Raw genomic sequence first — 25,032 nt, forward strand, 5'->3', positions numbered from 1 at the left:
GAACTAATGTGATGATGCCTTTCTGTGCCTGGCTTAGTTCACTTGAGTAATTTCCTACGTGTTCATCTGTGTAGTTACAAATAGCAGCTTGTGTGTTTTTTATGCTACACTGTATTCAATTGTGTACATAGTCTGTACTTTATCCATTATAGAGATTTAGCTACTGAGAATCGGTGCTGCAGTAAATATGGGGGTACAAATATAATCTGTTTCCTTTGGAAATATACCCAGCAGTGGGGTTTCATTTTTAACCTTTCAGGGAACTCTCGTTGGCTCTTCTTCTCCACAGCCTCACATCCTGACAAGAGTGAGGTGGTGCCCTGCTGTAGCTTCAGATCGCAGGTCCCTGATTATGAGTGGTCCTGGGTATTTTTTCATAAATCTGTGGACTATTTGTATGTCTTCCTTTTGAAAAATACCTATTTGGGGTTTTGCCCCTTTTTTAATTGAAATTTTTCTTTCTATTGAATTTTTTTTATATACAATTTTTTTTAGATAGGGCTCATTATGTAGCCCTGGAACTCCTTATGTAGACCAGGCTGGCCTCAAACTCCCAAAGATCTGCCTGCCTCTGCCTCTTGAATGCTGGAGTTAAAGGGTATACCATGAAAGCTGTCTACACACACACACACACACACACACACACACACACACACACACACACACACACGGCCCTCACTAAATGTAGAGTTTGCAAATATCTTCCCACATCTTGTGGGTTCTCTCTGTACTCTGTTATCTACTTTGCCATGTAGTAACTTTTTTATTCTGATATAAGCCCATTTATCTATTTTTGCTTTTGTTTCTTCATACCCCAGTATGAAGATCTTAGATCATATCCAAAGCCATCATAGTCCATCTAGACCAACAGAATGGAATTCCATGCATACGCCATGCTTTCTTTTAGAATCTTTGTGCTTCGAGATCCCACATTTAACTCTCATAAACTTTGAGGGGGGCATTTGTATCCGGTACAAGACGAGGATCTGTTTTCATTCTGTATAGCCACACGGCTTTGCCAGCAGCACTTACAGAAGTGATTTCCTTTCCCTCCTTAGCACCTTTGTCTAATCAGCTGTCTGTAAGAGGATGGGTTTCCTTCTGGGCTCACCCTTCCATTCTCCCAGTCTGGTTCTGTGTAATGCCATGCCAATGCTGCTTGGGTTAATACAGTTTGTGTTATATTTGTAAGGTAGGTAGTATAATACTTCTTGCTTTGATAGTTTTCTTGTAGCTTTTTTTGGTTATTCGGGATCTTTTCTGGTTCCATGCTGCTGCTGAAATTCTCTCCCAGTGAAAGACATAAAGCAATGTCTACTCCTCCCCCCAAAGTCTTCATGACAAACTGAAACATGATTCCCCAGAAGTTCATTCTAAAGAGCCATTGAGTTTATGGCTTTCTTACATAGTAAAAGGGAGAGGTTCCTTACAGAGGTGTGGGCCTTCCCCAACTAGCTGTACCTGAAAAGCCTTACTCAGCAATGCTGCGGGCTCCCATAGCCCCAGCTAGTTTTTCCTGGATGATAAGATGCATATACGCTAGCCCTTCCCCCAAGCCACAGGCAGAGTGACCAGGTGGGAGGAAGCAGTTGGATGTAGCTGGACACTCAGGCAAGAATCTCCTTGCTGTGCTGGAGTGGAAACCACCAAGCAGCTCACCTGAGAATGAACATTTGTAAGGGAACACAGCTGAATGCCCCAAGATGGCAGTTTCTTGGCATAGAGGCCAGCCACTCACAACTCATAACAAAAGGAGAAGAGTTAAGAGGCTGAGCCAGATTTGAAAGCACCATCTATTACCATAGAAGTGTCCTAAAGTATATAAATATGCATATTTTAAACATTTGAATGGGATTACCCTCCATTCTAGTTAGGTTTCTATGACTGTGATTTAAAAAAAAAAAAACCATGACCAAAAGCAACTTGGGGAGGAAAAGTGTTTCACCTTACAACTTACAGTCTATCATGAGGCAACTAAAGCAGAGACTGTGGAGAAATGCTTGTTCGTGTTGCTTTCGTATACCACCAGCAGCCACCTACCCAGGAGTGGCACCACCCCACCCCAGCAGGCTGAGCCCTCTTACATCAATCAAGAAAATTCTCAAAGACCTACCTACAAGCTAAACTGATAGAATCATTTCTTTTTTATTTTTATTTTATTTATTATATATGAGTGCTTTATCTATAGAAGAGGGCATCAGATCACATTACAGATGGTTATGAGCCACCACATGGTTGCTGGGAATTGAACTCAGGACCTCTGAAAGAGCAAGCAGTACTCTTAACCACTGAGCCATCTCTCCAGCCTTTTTGTTGTTGTTGTTGTTGTTGTTGTTATTGTTTTGTTTTGTTTTTTGTCTTTCAAGACAGGGTTTCTCTGTATAGTCTTGGCTGTCCTGGACTCACTTTGTAGACCAGGCTGGCCTAGAACTCACAGAGATCTGCCTGCCTCTGCCTCCCTGAGTGCTAGGGTAGAAGCATTTCTTTAATTGATATTCCCTTTTCCTAGGTAAAGCTAGCTTAGGTCAAGTTGACAAAGGAGCAACCAAAACACCCTATACCAGGGGAACAGGTCTCCAGCTAGAAACCACATGCTAGCAAATACAAACCCTGGGAATGGGTTACCATTTTCAGTTGTCACCCAGACATTAATAGCTGTTGTCGTTGATCTTGACTACCACCCAGAACTTGATGGTAGGACTCTATTGCTAATGACACCACTTACTTGAGTCATAAACATGGAAGTTTGGTCACTACTAACTAGCTTTCATAGTGCTGAAAGGTGCTATGTACACTAAAACTCGTCATCAATCTCACCTAACTATGAATCCTGAAAGCTACAGTAATGACCTGCCTGGCCAGTTATACCCACTGGTACAATAGTGTTATGGGAATAACTAACCACTTTCTGATTGTATTTAGGACCCAGTCCATGAGAGGGAACTCATACCTGGTACTCCTAATGGAAACAAGAACCTGTGGCTAGATACCCCATAGGCCCTAAAGGAGAACCTACTAATATTAGTCTACTAAGTGGACATAGAATTAATATGACCCCCTAATAACTTACTCCTGTGTCCATAGATCAGTGCATCTCTCAACTCGCACCAGAGAAGCTTCTTGTAATAGATGGTAATTAATTTAGAGACACACAACTGGTCGACATGCAAAACATAAGAGACTTCAGAGTTCTAAGCCCTAAATCGGACTTGTGTATCATGTCCCTCCCTCTAAGGCTGAAGGATCTTTGTGGGAAAGGGGGTGGGAAGAGGCTAAGAGCCCCATGTGATGAATGACTTCAAGGAAACAGTGTTTCCCAGACACGAGGACAATTGCACTTTGAACTCGCGGCATGCGCAAAACACGTACAAGCCCAAAGCGGACAAATTCCAAGCATGGAAGTGGGAGGTGGCCACAAAGTCCCACCCTGAGCTGAGGACTGGCATCTGATGACAGAAGAGTCACATACATACATACATCATACATACATACATTTGTTTGTTTGTTTGTTTGTTGAGACAGGGGTTCTCTCTGTAGCCTTGGCCGCCCTGGACTCGCTTTGTAGACCAGGCTGGCCACCACTCCTGGATGAGTCACATTTCTTTAATGATGATGTGCTCGCTAGTAAGTCCGCCATTCTTCCTGGCCTTTATACATGCACCACACTCAAGACAACAAAAATTGGACTTGATGGGGTTGTGGTGGTGGTGGTCATGGTGTGATTTTTTTCAGAGATTTTTTTTTTTTAAGAACAAGAAATTTGGTGGGTAGGAAGGTAGTAGGGGAATATCTAGAACAGTGAGTGATTCCTAACCTGTGGGTCCCAACCCCTTTAGGGTCACATATCAGATATCCTGCATTTCAGGATATTTACATTACAATTTATAACAGTAGCAGAATTTACAGTTATGAAGTAGCAATGAAACAGTTTTATGTCTGGGGGTCATCACAACATGAGGAACTGTATTAAAGGGCCGCAGCTTTGGAAAGGTTGAGAACCACTTGTCTAGGAGGAGTTGGAGGAAGAGGTGAATATGATCAAATAGCATTGTATGAAATTCTCAAAGAACTAATAAAAAAAAAAAGCTTGTAAAAAACAGGCAGAACCAGGCCAAATGTGGTGATAAATAGCCATATAATTCTAAAACTTGGAAGACAGAAGCAGGAAAATTAATAGTTTAAAGATAGTGTGGGCTATAGAGTGAGACCACCTATCTGGAAACATAGAGAAAAAGAGAATAAGGATGTTGCCCAGGCTGACCTTTATCTAATTCCAAACAAGCCTCCTGCCTCAGCTTTTCAAGTAGCTGGAAGTATAAGCTACATGCCACCAAAATTACAAGGTTTAAACTTGAATAATATCACTCATATTTTCAAATAGCTTGCATTGGATTGTAGATTTGTTTGGATAATATGAATGTTTTATCAATCTTAATTCTTCCAGCACACTTAGACAAGACATCCTTCTGTTTGTCTCCAGTTTCTTTCTTCGGTGTTTCATAGGTCTCACTGTAGACTTCTTTCACATCGTTGTTTAGATTTATTCCTAAGTGTTTGTGTAGCTATTGTAAGTGGGGTTGCTGCTTAAAACAATTCACTGCTAGTATATAGAAATGCTCCTAGCTTTTGTGTGTTTGATTTTTGTGTCTAATAACTTTTAGTTCATGGTCACAAATGGTGGAATCTTCACAGTTACCTATATTTTAAAATTATGTCATCCAAAAGTAGTAACAATTTAACTTCTCCCTTTCTTACCTTTTTTAAAAACTGTATCCAGCATTATTAAAGATATTTTTCCTATACAATCATGGTATTTCAGGCAGGACATGGGCAGACAATCACTAACAGTATACAAGAACTTCCAAACTCCCTTCTTGCATAGACTACCAAAATCAGAAAGCCACTATAAGACCCAATGAAATCTCCATTCAATGCTTTGAAAAATGGAAAGTAGTTTAGAACGAGGGTTGACATTTCACATTAATGATGTTGTTTAACAACTTTTCACAAGCCGACACTGACTTTCAGGAAAGGAAATGAAAATGGCAGAATTATCAATCTGAAGATTCACAATCTTTTATAAAAGGAACCACTGCTCTTCTGAGGACACTCAATAGCGTCACTACAACGTCCAGATTGCCAATAGACTGGAAAAACAATTTTGGGGGTCAGGTTCCAACAGGTCTCTGGTTTTAAGGGAGTTAAGTCGATGTTGATGGTATGTAGGAGGATTCAAAATGAATTTTAGTTTTCCCACATCACAAGGCATTTTGTGCCATGGTGGCCACATATGTCAACACCAGGATGTCTCTTGGGAGCCAACAAAAGTCTCCCAAAATTTATCATGGAAAAATATTTTCCATCATCAATCCAGCTTGGGAGACATTTTGTTAGTGACACACATCACCCTTCCCCCACAACAATGAAGTGTTCTCTGTGTTAACATCATAGCTTTAAAAAAGCAAAACAAAATTCTGCTTTTATAAAACTTGATAAAAAAAAAATAGTATTTCAAACTGTACAGTCACCAGAAGAACACAGTTAACAAAAATGCACACACGTCACTTGGCATCTCCAGCACTTTCGGCTTTCTGTGCCTGGTCTGTTTTGGCGTCTCCATTTTCCGCGGCATTATTTGCATCCTTACCGGCATCAGCTTTCCCCTTCTTCCCCTTGGGTACCTTCTCTACCTTCTTAGGCTGGGTCCCTGGCTCTGGAGGAGCAGGTTTAGCAGATAACCTTGCAGGTCTTCTCTGTGGTTCGTCCTTCACCTTGGCTTCATCTTTTTAGCATCCCCTTTGGCCTTTCTTTTGGGCATCACAGCAATGGGGGACATCGATACAGAGGAGGAGAGTACAGGGCACGTGGGTTTGGTCCATCAGGGTCACCCTCGCTGCTTCTTCACACTGCTCCCCTTTCTTGCCTTTTATTTAATTCCTCTCTCTCTCTCTCTCTCTCTCTCTCTCTCTATATATATATATATATATATATATATATATATATATATATGATTTTCTCTATACATGTCTTATTCCAAATCAGCTTTGACTGGTGGCTGAATTCCTTTGAGCTCCCTGTCTGACAGAACATTTTTATCTGGATTATTGTTAAGTACCTCCATAATATCAACACTTAAATCCCATTCAGCGTGTGCCTGAGTATTCTTCCTGGCCATAAAGCCTGTAGCTGTATCAGACGGACTCCCTGGAGAATCCAGGGCGCTTCCTCTCTGTCTGGCTACAAGACTGGAGAGGACACGCATGGCGCATTGAATCTTGTGCAGTGGAGATGGGCCTTTTAATGAGCTTGGGCTCTGAGTGCTGCAGGACGTTTAAGACACACAGAAGTCTGCCCGTCAGCTTACTACACCATATCCCTCGGTAACCTCTCCCCCAAAGAAACTTTTGATCACCGCCACTGTAGCTTCAGCAAGCACCCATGGCTGCTGCTCTTGTTTGATGTGTTCACATGATTTGTAGATCTGCCTTCCTTTCCCCTGGGATCAGCAACAACATTTATAAGGCTCTATGGGATGTCAAATGTTATGTGCAGGGTAAGGAAGCCTACCTTGAGCCCCGGCTGGGGGGTTAGATGTTTCTATCTAAAAAAAAAAAAAAAAACAACCAGCCACAGGCAACGTACTTTTAATTACCTAAGTCATGTACATATCTATGTGGAGACTATGCATAAGTACCATATTTTCACATATCTGAACAACACGCTGGAGAAGCAGCAAGTGACATTAGGTTTACCCACAGATATTAGACACCCACATGGCAAAATTGCTGCTAATTATTAGGGAAGGGATGCCCATGTCCTTTGCTACTTGGAGGCGACAACCATTAAAACGACAGCCAGATTGTGTAGACCTGTACCCCCACCCCCACCCCTACTCTTTTTGAACCATGAGGTAATTTCTTGTTGACAGTTCTCATCATCCTCTTTGGTGTCATTCTAAGATCAGGTATGACATGATGGTTAAAAATCCCAAGTAGGGCCAGGCATCGTGGTGCATGCCTTTAATCCCAGCACTTGGGAGGTAGAGGCAGGCTGACCTCTGTGAATTTGACGATAGTCTGGGCTACATAGCACGTTCCAGGACAGCCAGAGCTACAGAGTGAAACCCTGTCTAGAGTGGAGGTGAGGGAAGAGAGAATCCCAAGGAAGAGCTGTGAAGGATGAGCAAAACAGGGATTTTCAATGTTTCTTTTAACGTTTTGTAAGGAAAAACTGTTTTTAAAACTCCACAGACTCATGAGTTTTGACAGGGCCATCCTGCCATTTTTGTGGTTGACAAGAAAATGATAATGCTTTCAGAGAAAGAGAGAGAACTGCAAGAAGAGTCAGGGCACCCTCTCTTGTGTAGAATTGCTCTCGGCAGGACTGACTGGGATGGAAATTAACAGGCTTCCCATTGTTCTGTGCTTTTTTGCCGGGACATTTCATTAGTGTAAACAATGGCCCCTCTGCCATCTTGCTTCACCACTTGACCCTGGTGATTCTCCATTCTGCTGGTCCGGTGAAGTGCGGAGGTGCCAGGCACGAGACGGGTCCTAATTAAAGGAAGCAGAGGCCTTGCTGACCCTGTACGAGATTAACTGTTCCTTTGCAGTTTTTATTCTAGGGCATTAGCACTGTCTGGTTATCTTGCTTTGGTTGAGAAATTCAGGACAATAGCAGTGCTGAGTGGTGACGCTGGCAGTTTCCCTGTTTGTTTTGCAGGTCACGGCCAGGGGCTTTGGGCCACTGCTGCAGTTTGCCTACACTGCCAAGCTGTTACTCAGCAGAGAGAACATCCGTGAGGTCATCCGCTGCGCCGAGTTTCTGCGCATGCACAATCTGGAGGACTCCTGCTTCCGCTTCCTGCAGACGCAGCTCCTGAACAACGAAGATGGCCTGTTCGTGTGCCGGAAGGACAGCGCGTGCCAGCGCCCCCAAGAGGACCATGGGAACTCTGCGGGGGAAGAGGAGGAGGAAGAAGAGACAATGGATGCAGAGACAGCAAGAATGGCTTGCCCCACTGACCAGATGCTCCCGGACCCCGTCAGCTTTGAGGCCACTGCCGTTCCAGTAGCAGAGAAGGAAGAAGCCTTGCTACCTGAGTCTGAGGTACCCGCAGACACCAAGGAAAGCTCGGGAAAGGACGCGTTGACTCAGTACCCTAGATATAAGAAGTACCAGCTTGCATGTACCAAGAATGTCTACGGTGCACCCTCTCACAGTACCTCAGGGTTTGCAAGCACATTCAGTGAAGACAGTCCTGGCAATAGCCTCAAACCGGGGCTCTCCATGGGACAGATTAAAAGTGAGCCACCCAACGAAGAGACGGAGGACGAGAGCATCACACTCTGCCTGTCCGGAGATGAAACTGACATCAAAGACAGACCAGGGAATGTTGAGACGGACCGAAAACAGCCCAGCCCTACCCCTATCCCCAGCACCCCGACTGGAGCCGCCTGCCTGGACAGATCCAGGAGTGTGTCCTCGCCTTCCTGTCTCCGGTCTCTGTTCAGTATCACAAAAGGTGTGGAGTCGTCTGGCCTGCCCAGTACATCTCAGCAGCACTTTGTCAGGAGTTCAGCATGCCCTTTTAACAAGGGGATCTCTCAGGGTGACCTTAAAACTGATTACACCCCTTTCACAGGGAATTACGGACAGCCCCATGTGGGCCAGAAGGATGTGTCGAACTTCACAATGGGGTCGCCACTCAGGGGGCCTGGGCCGGAGGCTCTCTGTAAGCAGGAAGGAGAGCTGGACCGGAGGACTGTCATCTTCTCCTCTAGCACATGTGACCAAGTGAGCACCCCACTGCATTCGTATTCTGGGGTGAGCAATTTGGACAAAGACCTCTGTGAGCCGGTGCCAAAAAGTCTATGGGTAGGAGCTGGCCAGTCCCTCCCCAGCTCCCAGGCCTACTCCCACAGTGGACTGATGGCTGACCACTTGCCAGGAAGGATACGGCCCAACACCAGCTGCCCGGTGCCAATCAAAGTCTGCCCTCGCTCTCCTCCGCTGGAGACCAGAACCAGGACCTCCAGCTCCTGTTCCTCCTATTCCTACGCGGAGGATGGGAGCGGGGGCTCCCCCTGCAGCCTCCCTCTCTGTGAGTTCTCCTCCTCACCCTGCTCCCAGGGAGCCAGATTCCTTGCCGCAGAACATCAGGAGCCAGGCCTGATGGGAGATGGAATGTACAACCAAGTCCGGCCCCAAATTAAATGTGAGCAGTCGTATGGAACCAATTCCAGTGACGAATCTGGATCCTTCTCGGAAGCAGACAGTGAGTCGTGTCCTGTGCAGGACAGGGGCCAGGAGGTAGGGAATCCACCTAAGTTCAAGCATATGACCTACTCTCTCAGTCCTTTGCCTCAATTTTTTCCTCTCCCCAAACTCCACCCTCAGATTGTTCTTACGTGTTGCCTTAGCTAGGGTTTCTAAGGCTGTGACGAAACATCATGACCAAAAAAGCAAGTTGGGGAGGTACGGGTTTAGTCAGCTTACCCTTCCACACTGCTATTCATCACCAAAGGAAGTCAGGGCACAGACCTGGAGGCGGGAGCTGAGGCTTGAGAGGCCATGGAAGGGCTTACTGACTTGCTCTTCATGGCTTGCTCAGCCTGCTTTCTTACAGAACCCAGGACCACCAGCCAGGGGATAGCACCTCCCACCATAGGCTGGACTCACCCACATCAATCACTAATTAAGAAAATGCCCTACAGCCAGATATTATGGAGATTCCCTCCTTCCTTTGATCCCAGCACTAGGAAGTCAGAGGCAAGCAGACGTCTATGAGTTCGAGGCCAGCATGGTCTACAAAGTGAGTTCTAGGACAGCCAGGGCTACACAGAGAAACCTTGTCTTGAAAAGAGAAAGGAAGGAAGGAAAGAGAGAGGAAGAAGATTCTCATTTTAGATAGCTCTAGTTTGTGTGTCACGTTGACATAAGACCAGCCAGCACGTGTGTCATTTTTAAAGGTGACAGTAAATTGTCTGGGAACAGAAAGCAGACTGTCTCTCTTCCTTGGAGACAGAATGCTGCAATGTGATTCCAAATTAACCACTTCCCTCTTAGAAAGCACTTTATAGCCAAGCTGGATGCCAGTGCTCGCTGAGCGGGGACAAGCTCGACGCAGTGCGTGTAAGGGGTGCAGGTGCGGCTCCCACTTTTTTCCTCCGCTGGCATCACTCCCCTCTCTTCTACCGACTTCAGACGAATACCCTCATGTTTGCTCTTTACCCATTCGCTATGAAGGAGAGTGTAGAAGGTCTTTTAAACTGATTAATCAGAACTAAAGAAGTCCCCACAAACAGGTGCTTTTCCTGCACCTTCTAAGTATTTCTTGTCAACAGAAGACTCCAGGGTGACCCTGTGTCTGTCACAGTGCAGATGACAGAAGGCTTGGCACCCATCCTAGACATGAGATCTCTGCAGAAGTGCCCTAGTCAGCACACATAACTGTGTCAGGGCTTGTTTCCCAAGGTCCCACAAATGATAAGAAGCCATTTATTTGGTGGATAGTGTTTTTGTCTCGCCCGAAAGCATTGTGCTTTGTAGATTTAAAAAAAAAGTATATAGAGACTGCATCTGTGGGTCGCTGTTTCCAGGAATGAAAGTGGGGACAGCACTGGCTACATCAGTAGCAAGACTCACATGACTTTAAGAAAGAAGAATGGGCATCCCAGAGGCCCCCAGTTCCCTAGTGATTTGAATGTTCCCTAGACAAACCTAAGCATGTCTAGGTCATGACCTGGCACCCACTGCACTGTCTTGCTGATTGACAAAGAACCAGCCAAAGACTGCCACTGTGTGTCACATGCATCTCAGGAGCAGAAGTCAGCAAACCCAGTGATAGGTCTTCCCCTGTGTATGAAAAACACAGAAACAAGGAGCACGGGTTGGAAGTGTTAACTCCATGGTAGTGCACTTGGCTGCCAGGACCTGGCCCTAGAAATCCATAAAATCCATGGGAAAAAAAATGAAAAGAGAGCAAGAAAGGAGGTAGCTGCTCATGAGGCCAGTGTGCTCAGTCCCTATCTGCTCTTCTTAGATATCCACCTCTTCCTCTGCAAAGATTAACTCTACCAGATGGCAGAAGTGCCGTGAGACGCTGCAAGCTGAGGTAGCCACAGAGCCACGTGCGCCACAGAGCCACGTGGGCTGTATTCCATAGCCACAAGACGGGTAGGCAGAAAGCAGTGAGCTTTTAACTTCAGGCACTGAAAATGGGCTCCAGAGCTAGCTGCAGACACACCCTGGGCTCACTTCCTCTTCTCTTCTAGTCTGCTTGGTCCCCGCTTTCCTGTTAGTGTCTGGCAGAAAATAGAGAAAGACAGAAAACCACCCACCGAAAAAAAGGGTTTAATTTAAGAAATAGAAATTCTGAAGGGAATCTTAACGGGAAGCGTTCCTGTTTGTCTCTTACCCCTTTACTCTGGGATGGGGCTGCTACCAACGCCCAAGGCATGCGGCCAGCCCCGGTCCCAGCCTGAAGAGGAGTGAGGCTTCCTAAAACCAAGGCCAGCCTGAGTCCCCTCCTCTTGTCCCTAGCACTGTCCTTAAGTGTGCCTCCTGCAGAGAGCTAGTCACTCAGTCAGCTCCATCCCAAAGCTGATCTTACCAAGGGCAGGTGGAGTAAGGACAAACCATCTGAGTCCTTGTTCTGTCCTGAAAAGAGCCCTACTTTTAGCCCAAAAAAGTATGTTTCTTAGGAACCGTCCGTTTTCAGACACCCAATGCCAGCCACAAGAGCATGTGGTTTTGTTGTTGTTTTGTTTGTTTCTGCTTTGCGATTGGGCTCTGTCACTCTCCACCTTACAACTGAAAACTGGGACAGAGTTAGGGGGAGGATTTATTCAACCTGTAAAAGAAATACCCACTAACAGGACTGGTCTCCCCTCAAAATACCCTTGCGTTTAATTTTTATTTGTACTTCTCAAAACAAACTCTTTCATAAGCAGTTACACTTTCATAAGCAGTAAGAGGCACCTTTGTCACATCTCACTGCTATTTCATGGGTCTCGCTCTGCTCCTCTTGGTAGGAAGATAATAGCAAAACTGAGGCATTCCTCTCCTGCCCCCAGGTAGAGAAACTTATTTTCCCAGAGCCACTCAGACCATCAGCATGATGGCCCTTGTGGGAGTTAGCAACTTGCTTCAGGAGTTACTTGGCCCAGGTAGATGTTCTGCCTCAAAAGTACACTGAATTCCCAATAAGTTTTAACTTGTTTTCTTGAACCAATCCATAAAAAAATGCCAGCATCTATCTTGGATTCTTAGGTGGGGCTTAGGTGTTTTCTCCGAAGTAAACCACAAGAGACAACAGAGAGAGAGATCAAGCCTGAGGCTCCTCTCCCACCACCATCGAAGCTGCAGCTTCTCCCTGTCTTCTGTAAGAAATGCTGGACCAAAATAAATAAATAAATTATATATCTTACCTTCTGTAAAATCCATCACCGTGCTATATAACTCTCCTAGCTCATAAAACACAGACTTCTTCCATCCTCTTTAACTCACCCTTCCCTAGCTTTGAAAAAGCTTAAATTATTGGGTTGGGGATGGCTCAGTAGTTCCAAGAACTGGCTGATAATTCAGAGGAACCCAGGTTCAATTCCCAGCACCCACACACATGGAGGCTCACAGCATTCTATAACCCTGGCCTCTGCAAGCACTGCACATACACGGTCCATGGGCCAGACATACAAGCAGGCAAAACAACATAAAAAAAAAAAGTAAATAACAAACATTTAGATGAATATAATTCCCATGCCATTCACCTTATTAGGATGAGAACTTCAGTGTTTTTAATATTTTCATGGTGTTGTGCAACTGTCTTCAGTCTGTGGCTCTAGCACATTTTCTTGGCCTCAGGAGGAGTGCTGTCCCCAGGAGCGGGTCCCCCTCATGGCTTCGTTCCCTCCTTCCCAGCAACCACCAATCTGCCACTGTCCTGTACTATGTGCTTTCTATATATGGCATTTGACTTTTCTTTTTCACATAGGATAGCATTCTCAAATTTTATGCCTTCCATAGATACACCCCCTGGGGTATTATTTTGATATGTCAGAGCTGCACCCTTCTAACTGATGATGTGTTTTGTTAAGCCATTCCGCATTTTATTGATCCATGCTTGCTTGGAGTTTTGGTTGGTTCCACTTTCTGGATATTTTGAAGGATGGTGCTATGAGCATCTGCATGCGAGGTTTCTGAGGACAGCCTTCCAGTTCACTCACTACATAATCTCTGAGTGGAATTACTGGATCATGTGATGACTCTCTCTGTGTCTTTTTTGAGGAACTTGCCCAGCCATTTCCCAAAGCAGCCATACCATTTCTGCATTCCCTCCATCAGGGTGGGAAGAATCCACTTTTTCTTCCCATTGCCAATACTTCTCTGTGTGTCCACCTAGTGGGTAGGACATGCATCTCCATATGTTTACAAGTTTGTTTTTAGGTTTTGAAAACTGTACAAAGTCACAATCATTTTCCAAATGGTGCATGCCCTAGTAATTTCTCAAAAGCATTTGTAGTTGATCGTGGGCTACTAAAGAAACGCTGGGAAGATGGTTTGTTTCCCTGTCAAAGGCACTGATTAGTTGGACTTGCTTTATTGACATGCTTCACTTGGAGAAGAATAAAAATATATGAAAGTGCCCAGGCATAGTGGCATATGCCTTGCAATCCCAGTATTTAGGAGGTGAAGGCAAGAGGGTCACAAGTTCAAGGCCAGCCTGAACTATATTTGTTTAAACAAAACAAAAAAGGTGAAAAAGTGTGTGCCTCTGTGTGGGTGTATCTATCTCTGTATGGGTGTGTGTGTGTGTGTGAGAAAGAGAGAGAGAGAGAGAGAGAGAGAGAGAGAGAGAGAGAGAGAGAGAGAGAGAGAACCAGTGAAATGGTACAGAAAAGCTGGCTACAGTGGTGCATGCCTTTAATCCCAGCACTCGGGAGACAGAGGCAGGCAAACCTCTGAGTTCGAGTCCAGCCTGGTCTACAGAGTGAGTTAAGAACAGCCAGGACTACACAGAGCAACCCTGTCTCAAAAAAGTAAAAAATAAAAAAATACAGAAGTAAGTCTTCTCACCAGAATGCTGACGTGGATATTCTATTTGGTTGTAGTCATTGTTTCTTTTCTTCTTTTTCATATTTTTTAAACCACTGTTCTATTATTCTTTGGCAATGTTCCCATGAATATAGTATACTTAAGTCCTTTTTTTTTTTTTTTTGAGACAAGATTTCTCTACATAGCCCGACTGTCCTAGAATTCTATAGACCAGACTGGTCTCTAACTAACTCACAGAGACCTGCCTCTGCCTCCCCCCACCCCCAAGAGCTAGGACTAAAGGTGCATGCCACTATACCATATTTTGGTCATTTTCAACACCAGTTGCCCTCTCTCCTCCTTCTTCTCCCCCTCCCATTGAACTCCTTCTTCTTCCCAACTGACTTGATTACTTCCTGTGTAAGGTTTTTACAATCATTTCTGTGGTTTAGGTGAATCAAGCATGGTTGTACAAGTGTCTTCAATTGGTCTGCTTAATAAAAAGAAGACTTGGGACTAGAGAGATGGCTCAGTGGTTAAGAGCACTGTCTGCTCTTCCAAAGGACCTGGGTTCAATTCCCAGCCACAACATGGCAGCTCACAACTGTCTGTAATTCCAGTTCCAATGGCTCTGACACTCTCACGCTAAAATAAAATAAATAAATAAATAAAAAGAAGACTTTGAATGGCTGCATAAAAGTCAGCTGTATTCCTAATTAAAACAGTGTTTTCATGTTGTCTAGACCTTTCTCAGTGTTTGGAATTCCTAATGTTACATGCCTGGAAGGGGAAACCATATGACAAGGAAAGATGGGTCTCACCTCACCCACACGGCAAATCCTTTCTCTGTCTACTACCTAATTTTATTCTTCATAGCAACTCCAGAAGTTAAGTGGAGCAAGGATTATCTCTGACTCACAGAACTTCAAGAAGTTCAGGACAGAATGAGTTACTGGGACCACAGGGCTAAGCAATTGTAGTCTTCTAAGTGAGTCCCAGGTGTCCTGGGAACAACAAGTTGAAGGACAGCGGTGCGGGAACATCTCTTGGTCTTGGAGAGCCAATACACTGTCATGGCCTCCAGGGCGCCCACTCAATCTGGCCCTGTGTGCCTATGGCTTCAGCTCATATCTGATAAGAACCAACTATAGAAGCGGAAAGGTTTCACAGTCCGTTCCTCTTCTGTAACTTGTAGAGAAAACGGATTCTTGTTTGTTGGCTTTTTCTTCAAAATCTACTCCTCCACCGTCCTTATCCAATAGTCTTCACCAAAAAAAAAAAGAAAGAAAGAAAAACAGAAGCAGCAGGCAGGCAACTAAAATGTATATTCATCAGCTTGGTGAGGCAAGATGGGCAGGGTGTCACTTTCACAGTTCCTTGAAAACCATGCAGAGCAAAAGTTGTAGAGAAATGGGAACTTTCCCTCTTTTGTCTCTTATTTGAATTCTGTATAGGAAATTGTGTTTCCAGCTCTGTTGTAATGGAGATGGAAGAATGGCTTAGGCTACAGGATGTAGACAGTTGTTAGCAGGCAGCTTTCTGTTCGATCAGAAGGATGCAGTGCATCCGGGGCCTGCCTGCAGCCTGTCCAGCCTCCCTGGTCCAGGCTCTTTCTGGCCACACAGATGTGCTGGGAAGGCAGACTTGGGTGTCATGCACCATTCAGAAGGTCCTCTGCCCTTTGCCATCCCAGTTACACAACAGGAATCCATTTCACAGACTGTGAAAGAGCTGGGACTCCCACAAAACCTAACCTTCCTCCTCTGTTCTTTTGTTGGGGACCAATGTAAGTCCCAAATGGAAAAAAAATGGCCTCTAACCCTGCATTTACTGAGGGTTCCAGAGGCAGGGGAAGAGTCAGCACTTTGACAAGACTGGAACGTATTGTGCAAACCATAGCAGTGGCCTGTAGTGCTTTGGCCCTTGGCCTGCTGACTCAGTAGCTATTCATCAGTCTCTGAGCACCAAAGCAGTTCACAAATGAAACAGAATCATCACCTACCAATCCCACAGGCACGTCTACTGTGCAGCCTCCCTGCCCAGAGAGTCCACTGGATGTAACTGCAAGCCACTCAGACAGGTAGCAGTGAGCACTGGCAGAATGGTTCGCTGTATCATATTGTCTGTGCTGTGCTGTCTCTGGGGACCCAGAGCATAAACACCTCTGCTGAGAAGTGCAGTCTGGAAGGTTAGGCTATGCAGAAGCAGCAACCAGAACAGCAAGCCCTGCGAGCCTTGTGTAGGTTGTATTAATCTTCTGGAAGAAAGAGAAGAGCTGTCACCCCTCTCAGCACTGTTAAGCTTTCTGAGGCCCCTCACATTACCTGGCCTTCAGCCCTGTGTGGAGGCCATTTGTGCACATAAAAACTTAGGAGCCCCTTCCTAACCAAAGGCCCTGGGGCTGCTCCTCATCTCCAGGAATGCCCACTGCTGTGGAAACAGCAATGGGATATGACTAAGCCTCTGTGCCCCTTTGGGAGACAAGCCAGGTGCTGTGTGGCTAGCAGACCTAAAACCAAAGCCCACCACAGAATGGGAGGTTCACTCTCTTCTGATAGAAAAGAAAGTCTCTGCCTGACTATTTTCTTCTCCGGTGACCCTCTTTTTAAAAAGCAGCTTGATTGCAACAGCCCTGATGAAACCCCGTGTGGAGTTTGCGTTTGCCTCAAGGACCTTGACACGGCCATACTGTTGATTTTCCCTTTCTCCTGCCAACCCTCCATCCTATCTGCCTGTTTCATGTTTGCTGTCCAGATCGTTTGAAATACAGTAGTGCTTGGTGCAGAAGCCCTTTTGACTTGCCCTGGAATCTGCCCTGTTGGCCTATCTTCTTCCTGAAAGTAAGTAAATACAGTGTGGAGCTGAGGTAGGATGGCTCTACTGTTGGCGAAGGAGACATCCCGTGGGCCCCAAGAGTACACAGCCTTCATGATGCCCACACACCATGTCTTCAACTGATGACCTCCGTGGTACCGAGGCACCGTCTGGGATCTGCGTGTCTGTGTGTTATCCAAAGCTTATAAAGGGCAAACAAACTGTCTTCCGTAGCATTGTAAGCCTAGGAGAGACACAGCCCCACAGGCAAAGGTCTTTCTGCGTGCCTGAGAAGGAGCTATTTGTCCTGGCTGCCTGTCTTTAGCACTCAGAGCAGGGCAGAGCCCACAGTGGTGTCATGCGTTCCACTGCAGTTTCATGTTCTTGGCCCAAGGTTTTAAGGTATCATGGGACCACATTCACCACATGGGATTCAAATCAGAGCACCCTCTGGAAGCCTTCGGCAGGTGCCACATGGAGTACGCTCATGACTTGCAAGTAGCCCGACAAATCATCTTTCACTCGACCACAAGAAAGGCAGATGATCAGGAGGGGCCTCGGGACACTCTGATGCAACCAACAAATATTCCTGAGCTTAGGGTGGACTAGCCATATCCTTGGCCTCTTGAAGAACACAGACTCAGTGCTGCGCCCTCTGAATACTAGCAAGAAGTTGCTTTCTTCGCTAAAATGTTTCAATCAGTTAAAAGCGGCCCACGTGGTTTTTCTTTCCTGAGCACACCCTGCACTTGCCCAGGGAGCCTTTTGTGAGGGCCTGTCTGAACTGTGATGGTACTGGAACAACGAAATACACTTTGGATTTTAAATTTTCATCAATATGTTCTTATTAATAACATGTAAATTACAGGTTAGAAATATTTTATATATTGGGATAAATAGCATGGTCTTAAAATTAAATTTACCTGGAGTTCTTATTTTGTTTGTTTTGATTTTACGTCATTAAATGTGGCCGCTGTCAATTTTTTGTTTTCTTGCAGGAGCGGGTGTTGGTTTGGGTTTTCTTAAAAATGAGCTCTCAGAGTTTAGCCTTGCTGGCCTCTGCCTCTCAAGTGCTGGAATTAAAAGCGTGACCCACCACACCAGACATATACTTGCAAATGTAGCCTTCCTGGCTGACGTTAGTATTAAAGGTTAGCCTCACACATGACATTTAGGCTTATAGTGCCATCTGCTGGCCCATACCAAAAAAAAATTGAATGCAAGAAAAATTAAGCAAACTGAACTGGGCATAGTAGCCCAGGCTGGGCCCTAACTCCCTATGTAGTGGAGGATAGCCTTGAGCTCCTGACCCTCCTGCCTCCACCTCCCCCCAAGTGCTAGGATTGCCGAGACGGTAGCTTTCTAGGAGCTGCAGAAACAGAGCGGACTGCAGAAATCCAGGCCATCAGGACTGCCTTAGCAGGGGCAGGGGGGCAGCGGTTAGATGCTGCAGACCTGAGTCCCAAGCCCCAACGAGACTGATGAAGTCCTAGAGATAGAGAGCCCAGGTTAGCTCTCGCCTTCTGCAGTAGGCCTGAATTAATTGTTTTAAAGAAGAGGAGGGTTCTCCTGTAGTCCAGGCTGGCCTCAAACTCAGTTGGTAGCTAAGGAATGACCTTGAATTTCTAATTTTCATGCCTCCATTTCCAGGTTTATAGGCATCAGGCCTCTGTAGACTCTATTCTTAAAAAATAATGCATACCAAAACCAAATAACACAGAGAAGACATCCCCAAAGGCGTGTCACCTCTCTTTGTTGGTGGTGGTGGTGGTTTGTGCTGTATGGTTGCTTTGCCTGAGCATCTGCCTGTGTATGCACCACGTGAATGCCCAGTGCTCACAGAGGCCAGAAAAGGGTTGAATTCCCTGAAACTGGAGCTACAGATGCCCGTGAGCTGCCGTGTGGGTGCTGGGAATCAAACCTGGGTCCTCTGGAAGAACAACCAGTACTCTTAACCACTGAGCCATCTCTCCAGCTGCGGTTGTCCTCTCTTTAGGAAAGGCTTACCTTAACTTGTCAAGGACTTGAAAGTCCGACTCTTGCCCAAATCTTAATGGCTTACAACAGCAGTGACCACTTAGCATCCCTCGCATGTCCTGGGCGTCGGGAACTGAGCTGAGCCCTCTGAGCATCTCTGGCTGAAGTCAGGTGTTGGCTGGGGCTACAGTCCCCTGAAGGGCCCACTAGCGGGATGGCAAGGTGCCTCATCAGGTAAAGGTGCCTGCCACTGAGCATGCATCCTAAGTCTGATTCCCAGTCAGTCAGGTAAAGGTGCCTGCTCCTGATTCCCAGGACCCAACTAGTGAAAGGAGAGGACTGAGTTCAAAGTAAATAAAATATAATAAACAATGAGTGTGCTTCCAAGGTGGCCCATTCACGGAACTGGCAGGACAGTGGCTGTGAGCTGGAGGCACCAGGATTGCCCCCACAGAGCAGTAACAGGAGTAAGTAGAAGTCTCGGTGCCCGTCAGGGCTCACCCTGAAGAGGCAGCCTCAAGAGGAACACTCAGAATGAGAACTTTACCATTTGTACATGCTTTTTGTGTATTTTATTTTATTTTTGATGTGCATGTGTACGTATGCATGTGTGTGTATGAGTGTGTGTGTGTGTGTGTGTGTGTGTGTGTGTGTGTGTGTGTTTTGAGACAAGACCTCACTATGTAGCCCAGACTGACTTCAGACTTACCGTGTAGCTCATGCTGTGCTCAGACTCGTGGCGTGTTGGGATTAGAGTTACACACCACCACGCTGGTTTCTTGTGTTTGTGTGCTTTGTTTGATTATGCTTGTCTTGCTTGTATTTGAAACAAGAAAGTAGTAATCATTACTTGCTTTCAGTGGTTCCCATATGCTTTGGTTGTCTTAAAAGGAAGTTTGGGGACTGGAGCTGCTCTCCCAGGGGACCCAAATTCAGCTCCCAGCTCCTGCATGGAGAGTCACAACCATCCAGCACCATCATCTGGCCTCTGTGGGCACTGCACACACATGGTGCACAGAGAGGCATGCAAGCAAAACACCCCATATACATAAATTTTTAAATAAAATGGAAAAATAAGCAAGTGACGCTTCACTGGGGTTCTGCAGTGGAGGGTATGCACTGCTCTTACAAATGACCCAAGTGCAGTTTCCAGCACCCACATTAGGCATCTCACAACTGTCTGTAAGTCCAGCTCCAGGGCCTCTTACAACTTCTTGTAGCCTCAGTGGGCACCTGCGTGTATGTGCACATATCAACATGCGCACATATCACACAATTTAAAAATAAAATAATTTTTAAGGAGGGTTTACAATTTTTGTGATGCTTCAACACTTGGCCAGCATTTCAGTCCAGCTGCTATAATCCGGGTCTGTTGTCCTTGGTTTCAGGTGAAGCTTCCTTTTCCTGTGGATCAGATCACGGACCTTCCTAGGAATGACTTCCAGATGATGATTAAAATGCACAAGCTAACCTCAGAACAGCTGGAGTTCATTCACGACATCCGCAGGCGCAGTAAGAACCGCATTGCAGCCCAACGCTGTCGCAAAAGGAAACTGGACTGTATTCAGAATTTAGAATGTGAAATAAGAAAGCTGGTGAGTGGCTAAACAGGTATTTGGTGACTTGAAGTGACCAAGACTGATGTCAAGTTGCATTGCTTACAGCTGTAGAAGACATAGAGGGACAAATCACCCATCCGGGAAATTTGGGTTTATCCTCAACAGAAGCCATAGATTTGCATCTGAAATGAATATGGATATACAAATGTGTCGTCTTGGGTCATAGCCTTCAGATTTCATGTGGAATTGTCCCCCTTTTATTTTTCCATTTGTATGTCGATAGGGGATGCCGACTGCATGCATGTACAAACCAAGTCTTCTTCTAAGCCAGCTCTCTACCCATATGCCTGAGTTTAATAGCTAGCGTCCTGGTCCATGTAATCATTTGCTTCTGATCAAATAGTAAAACTCTAAGCTATGTACCAGGAAAATACCTAAAACACCTTATGGGCTTGTTCAGTTGAGAAGGCAAGACAACACTGCTCGTTCTCCATCGACGTCTTCCAAGCCTTAAGTCATACACCGTGTGCTCTGCTTTGCTTTCTAACACCCTGACCAGGGGCAGCTTGAGGCCATCTGGCTTATGCATCCCCATCGCAGCCAATCGTGAAGGGAGGTCAGGTCAGGAACTGATGCCAAGGCCATGAGTGAACGCTCTTCCTGGCTTGTTCTCTATGGCTTGCTCAGCCTTCTCTTTTATACCCCTCAGGACTGCCAGCCCAGGGCTGGCTCCACCACAGCAGGCTGGGCCCTCCTATGTCAATCATTAGTCAATAAAATGCTCCCACAATCTGAGGAAAGCAATTCTTCGATTGACATTCCCTCTTCCCAGATTACTCTAGCTTGTGTTGACTTATTTAGAAAGAAGGAAGGAAGGAAGGAAGGAAGGAAAGAAAGAAAGAAAGAAAGAAAGAAAGAAAGAAAGAAAGAAAGAGCAGAACACTGCATCTCAGAGCTAAACAAGAGGTTCATGTGTTCGTTGTGCACATCTGTGGCTTAGAGATTCATAGTAGGGGTTTTGGTTTCTTACAAGGCTGCCTTCCTATGTAGACCAGGCTAACCTTAAATGCAGTCCTCTTGCCTCTGCCTCCCAGGTGTGGGTGTCATAGGCATGTACCACCAGCGTTCCATATTTTTAACCAAGGCATCACCGATATATTCTTCCTTTTCTCTTAACCTACAAAATGTACAGGAACACAGGGGGTCATGCCTAGACCAAAGGGTTGTAACAAAACAGCCTGTGATTCCTTTCCTAGGACACACTGGCCCTCACTTTTAGACCTCTAGGATCAACGGGGAGGGCGTCAGGTAGATGGGCCCATCACTTGTGTCTCAGTGGAGGGGATGGCCTGAGTGGTCCGAGGCAGCCGGCCCAGTCTGCCACTGCAGAGTTCCCAACAGGCCTTGTACGTAATCACCCCCCCCCCCCCCCGCCACGACGTCTCCCAAATGCTCACCACCCTAATTTGCAGATGCACATAATGTATTTCTCTCAAGCTGCACTTGTACATCTGTTTATTTTTCATTTTTAAAACATGTTTTCTAGCTAAATTTATAAATATTTTAGCAGGTGTCCCTTCCCCATGTACATCTCTCTCTATCACACATACCCACGCTGCCTGCCAGATTGCGTTCACATGAGGCCATGCACAGCTCCTGTGTCAGAGACATGCTCCTCTCTCCCTCCCCTTCAGTCCCCCCCACCCCCAATCCTTGCCTGGCCTGGCCTGCAAGATTCCCAGTCTCTCCACACCGCTTTAGACACCCTGTTTCCTTAGCCGCTGTATCGTGTGAGCCTCGTGAAGCCTCCCCACAGCTCTTCATGCAAACACTGATGGTGAAACCTTAATTAGGCTCCTCTCTGAGACTAAGCTCATCACTCAAAGGGTGACAAATCCAGGAAATGCAAGCACCTGCGTGGGCTTTTGCGTGACGGGAAGAATGTCTTAGAACCTTGGGCTAGTGTGTTGAAGCATGGGCTCCCCAGTTTCGGTCTCTAGCCCCTCCATCCAGTGTCCAGGGATGACGACCCCTGCTCAGGATTCAGCTCACGACTCCCAGTTCCCTGCAGAGGATGTACTGTGTTCAAGTGTGCTGTGCTGTAAACGCTGGACCGTCTGACGGTCAGGTCTAACCGTATGAAGTTGCTGATACACAGTCTCGACTGCTTGCTTGGTTTATCTGTGAAGAGACTTTCTTCTTCATAGTCGTTTTAGATTCCTAGCAAAATTAAATGAATATTCTAGAGTTTCCAAGTGCCCCTGACTCTGGACATCCCCAACAAGAGTGATGGGTGAGCCTATGTTGACATATCATTTTCATCCAACACCCCCCGCTTTGCTTTACCCAGAGCTCACACTCATTATTGAGCATTATATAGATTTTCACAGGATGCTGTCAGTGCTGTGTGTACACAGTAGATTCACTGGCCTAAAATCCACTGTCCTCTACTACACTCAGCCATCCCTCAAACCCTAGCAGCTACTGCTGTTTTTACGGTGCACACAGATATTTGTCTTTTTCAAAATATCACTCAGTTGACTTTTACCCCTCAAAAATGGTAACCTACCTTTAATCCCAGCACTCAGGAGGCACAGGTGAGTGGATTTCTGAGTTCAAGGCCAGGCCTGATCTACAGAGTGACTTCCAGGACAGCTGGGGCTACACACAGAGAAACTGTCTCATGAGAAAAGACTAGTAACCTAATACATTACAGGAAGATTTCCATCTGTAAGGTTTGAAACAAAGAGATTTCCATACAAGCCCCAAACTGTAGGAAAGCAGAGTGCCACTGGACTCACTGCAGCTTTGCTGCTGGTGGTGACTCAGCTGGTTTCTTCCCAGGCCTCAGAGGAAGGGACACCACACACTGGGAAAGGCGTGTCAGCCCTCAAGTGGTAAGGCTCAGCTGTGAGTGGGACAGAGTCTCGAGTGCGTGCATGTGTCTCAATATGCCCTGGACTATGCCTTTTTTACTTCCTAGATGCTGGCCCAGGCTTCCCAGAGTCACGTTACAATGCAGGATCTCAAGACAAAGGTTCGAGAGCCCTCAGAAATGAGGCTCTGTGTCCTCTTACACAGGCTTGATGAAGCCATCTCATTTTTCTTTTTTTCTCCTCAACAGGTGTGCGAGAAAGAAAAGTTGTTGTCTGAGAGGAATCAACTGAAAGCATGTATGGGGGAACTGCTGGACAACTTCTCCTGCCTCTCGCAGGAGGTATGTCGGGACATCCAGAGCCCAGAGCAGATCCAGGCCCTGCACCGGTACTGCCCTGTCCTCGTACCCATGGAGCTTCCTGGAGCCAGTGTGAACCCCCCTCCTTTGGGAGCCGAGCAGAGCCTTGCACCCTCCCAGTGTGCAGTAGGAGGAAATGTCCCCTGCTGTCTGGAGCCAGGGGCAGCTCCCCCTGGCCTCCCCTGGGTGCCCAGCAACACCTCTGAGAATTGTACCTCTGGGAGGAGGTTGGAAGGTACTGACCCTGGGACCTTCTCAGAGAGAGGACCTCCTCTCGAAGCCAGGAGCCAGTCAGTGACGGTAGACTTCTGCCAGGAAATGACTGAGAAGTGTACAACAGACGAACAGCCGCGGAAAGATTATGCCTAGCCAGTATGACGGACTCTGCCCCGTCCCCAGCCTCCACAACCTCTCCACATCCGGGCGTTCTTCCACCAGCCGGAGGCGCTGTTCATCTGTGTCTTGAAGAACCAAGAGCCAATTTGGTGCACACTACAGCAGTCTTAGCAGCAATACTGTTCCGAAGTATCCCCTCCTCTCTCTAAGCAGGAGTGTTAGTTACCTTCACAATGGTGCTACCCCTTGCCCGGGCAAGGAAGACAACAGTGCTGACACTGTCTGTCTGTGGGCTAATTGCAAACTTCACAGGGATAGACTACACCTCTAGAACCCAACCACGGATTTTTTTTCTCAGTGGCCCATGTCACAAACCCTATCTCAGGAATTTCTTCTGAATGTTCAATTTTTTTCATTGAAGACAGCTTCTATACACATCAAAGTTTTATAGCTATGCTGTACATAGTATATATAATATATATGAAATCTATATCCATATGCAAACATCCTGCATGCCTCATTTTTCCCATCCTAAAACTGGAAACTTCATTTATCATTTCTAAGCAGGTTCCAACATTCCTCTTTTTGTCTCTGATGCCAGAACTGGTCTTGTAACTGTCAACATGGTCATTTTTCTTGCTTCACAGTTCAATTTCAACCTGTACTTATTTACAGACAAAAGTCAATGTTGGAAGCATTTTCTCAGACCTTTTACTTTGGTTGGTTTGGTTCCGACACCGCCGAGTTGGTGTCACATGAGCATTGTGGGTCTCTTCTCTCCTGTGTCTCTCCCTTGTCTTCACGGATGCTGTACAGCTACGGTCAACTTCGCCACTTGCACTGAGTTTTGAGTCAAACCTATTTTCTTAAATGAAGTTGTAACTTCAGTATAACTCAAGTATATTGTATATTCTTTGCTTTTAGTTACAAAGTAAAACATGTTAGCTAATTAAAAAGCACTCAGGTGATAATTATGTAGGAAAAAAAAAAAAAAAACCAATCTTGCCAAATAATGAACCCATCCTCGGATGTGTAGACAGGAATCAGCTTGAATATTTTTGTAGCTCACTTCCTCCC

The 25,032-nt window shown here is 45.9% G+C and overlaps 1 protein-coding gene and 1 pseudogene across 5 annotated transcripts in view; one reads left to right on the forward strand and one right to left on the reverse strand.

The window, feature by feature from the left end:
* Bach2 (BTB domain and CNC homolog 2) overlaps positions 1-24,039 on the forward strand; it is a 340,628-nt gene extending 316,589 nt beyond the window's left edge. For all 5 annotated transcript variants that reach the window (XM_051161111.1, XM_051161126.1, XM_051161118.1 and 2 more), the window contains 3 exons: positions 7,723-9,312; positions 20,214-20,420; positions 23,509-24,039. In XM_051161111.1, coding sequence (XP_051017068.1) covers positions 7,723-9,312; positions 20,214-20,420; positions 23,509-23,988 — 2,277 coding nt within the window. In that variant the 3' untranslated portion in view covers positions 23,989-24,039. The remainder of the gene's footprint in view (positions 1-7,722; positions 9,313-20,213; positions 20,421-23,508) is intronic.
* Positions 5,558-5,818, reverse strand: LOC127202525 (non-histone chromosomal protein HMG-17-like; annotated as a pseudogene).
* Positions 24,040-25,032: the final 993 nt, after the last annotated feature.

This window comes from Acomys russatus, chromosome 2 (assembly GCF_903995435.1).
Source record: "Acomys russatus chromosome 2, mAcoRus1.1, whole genome shotgun sequence".
NCBI lineage: Eukaryota > Metazoa > Chordata > Mammalia > Rodentia > Muridae > Acomys > Acomys russatus.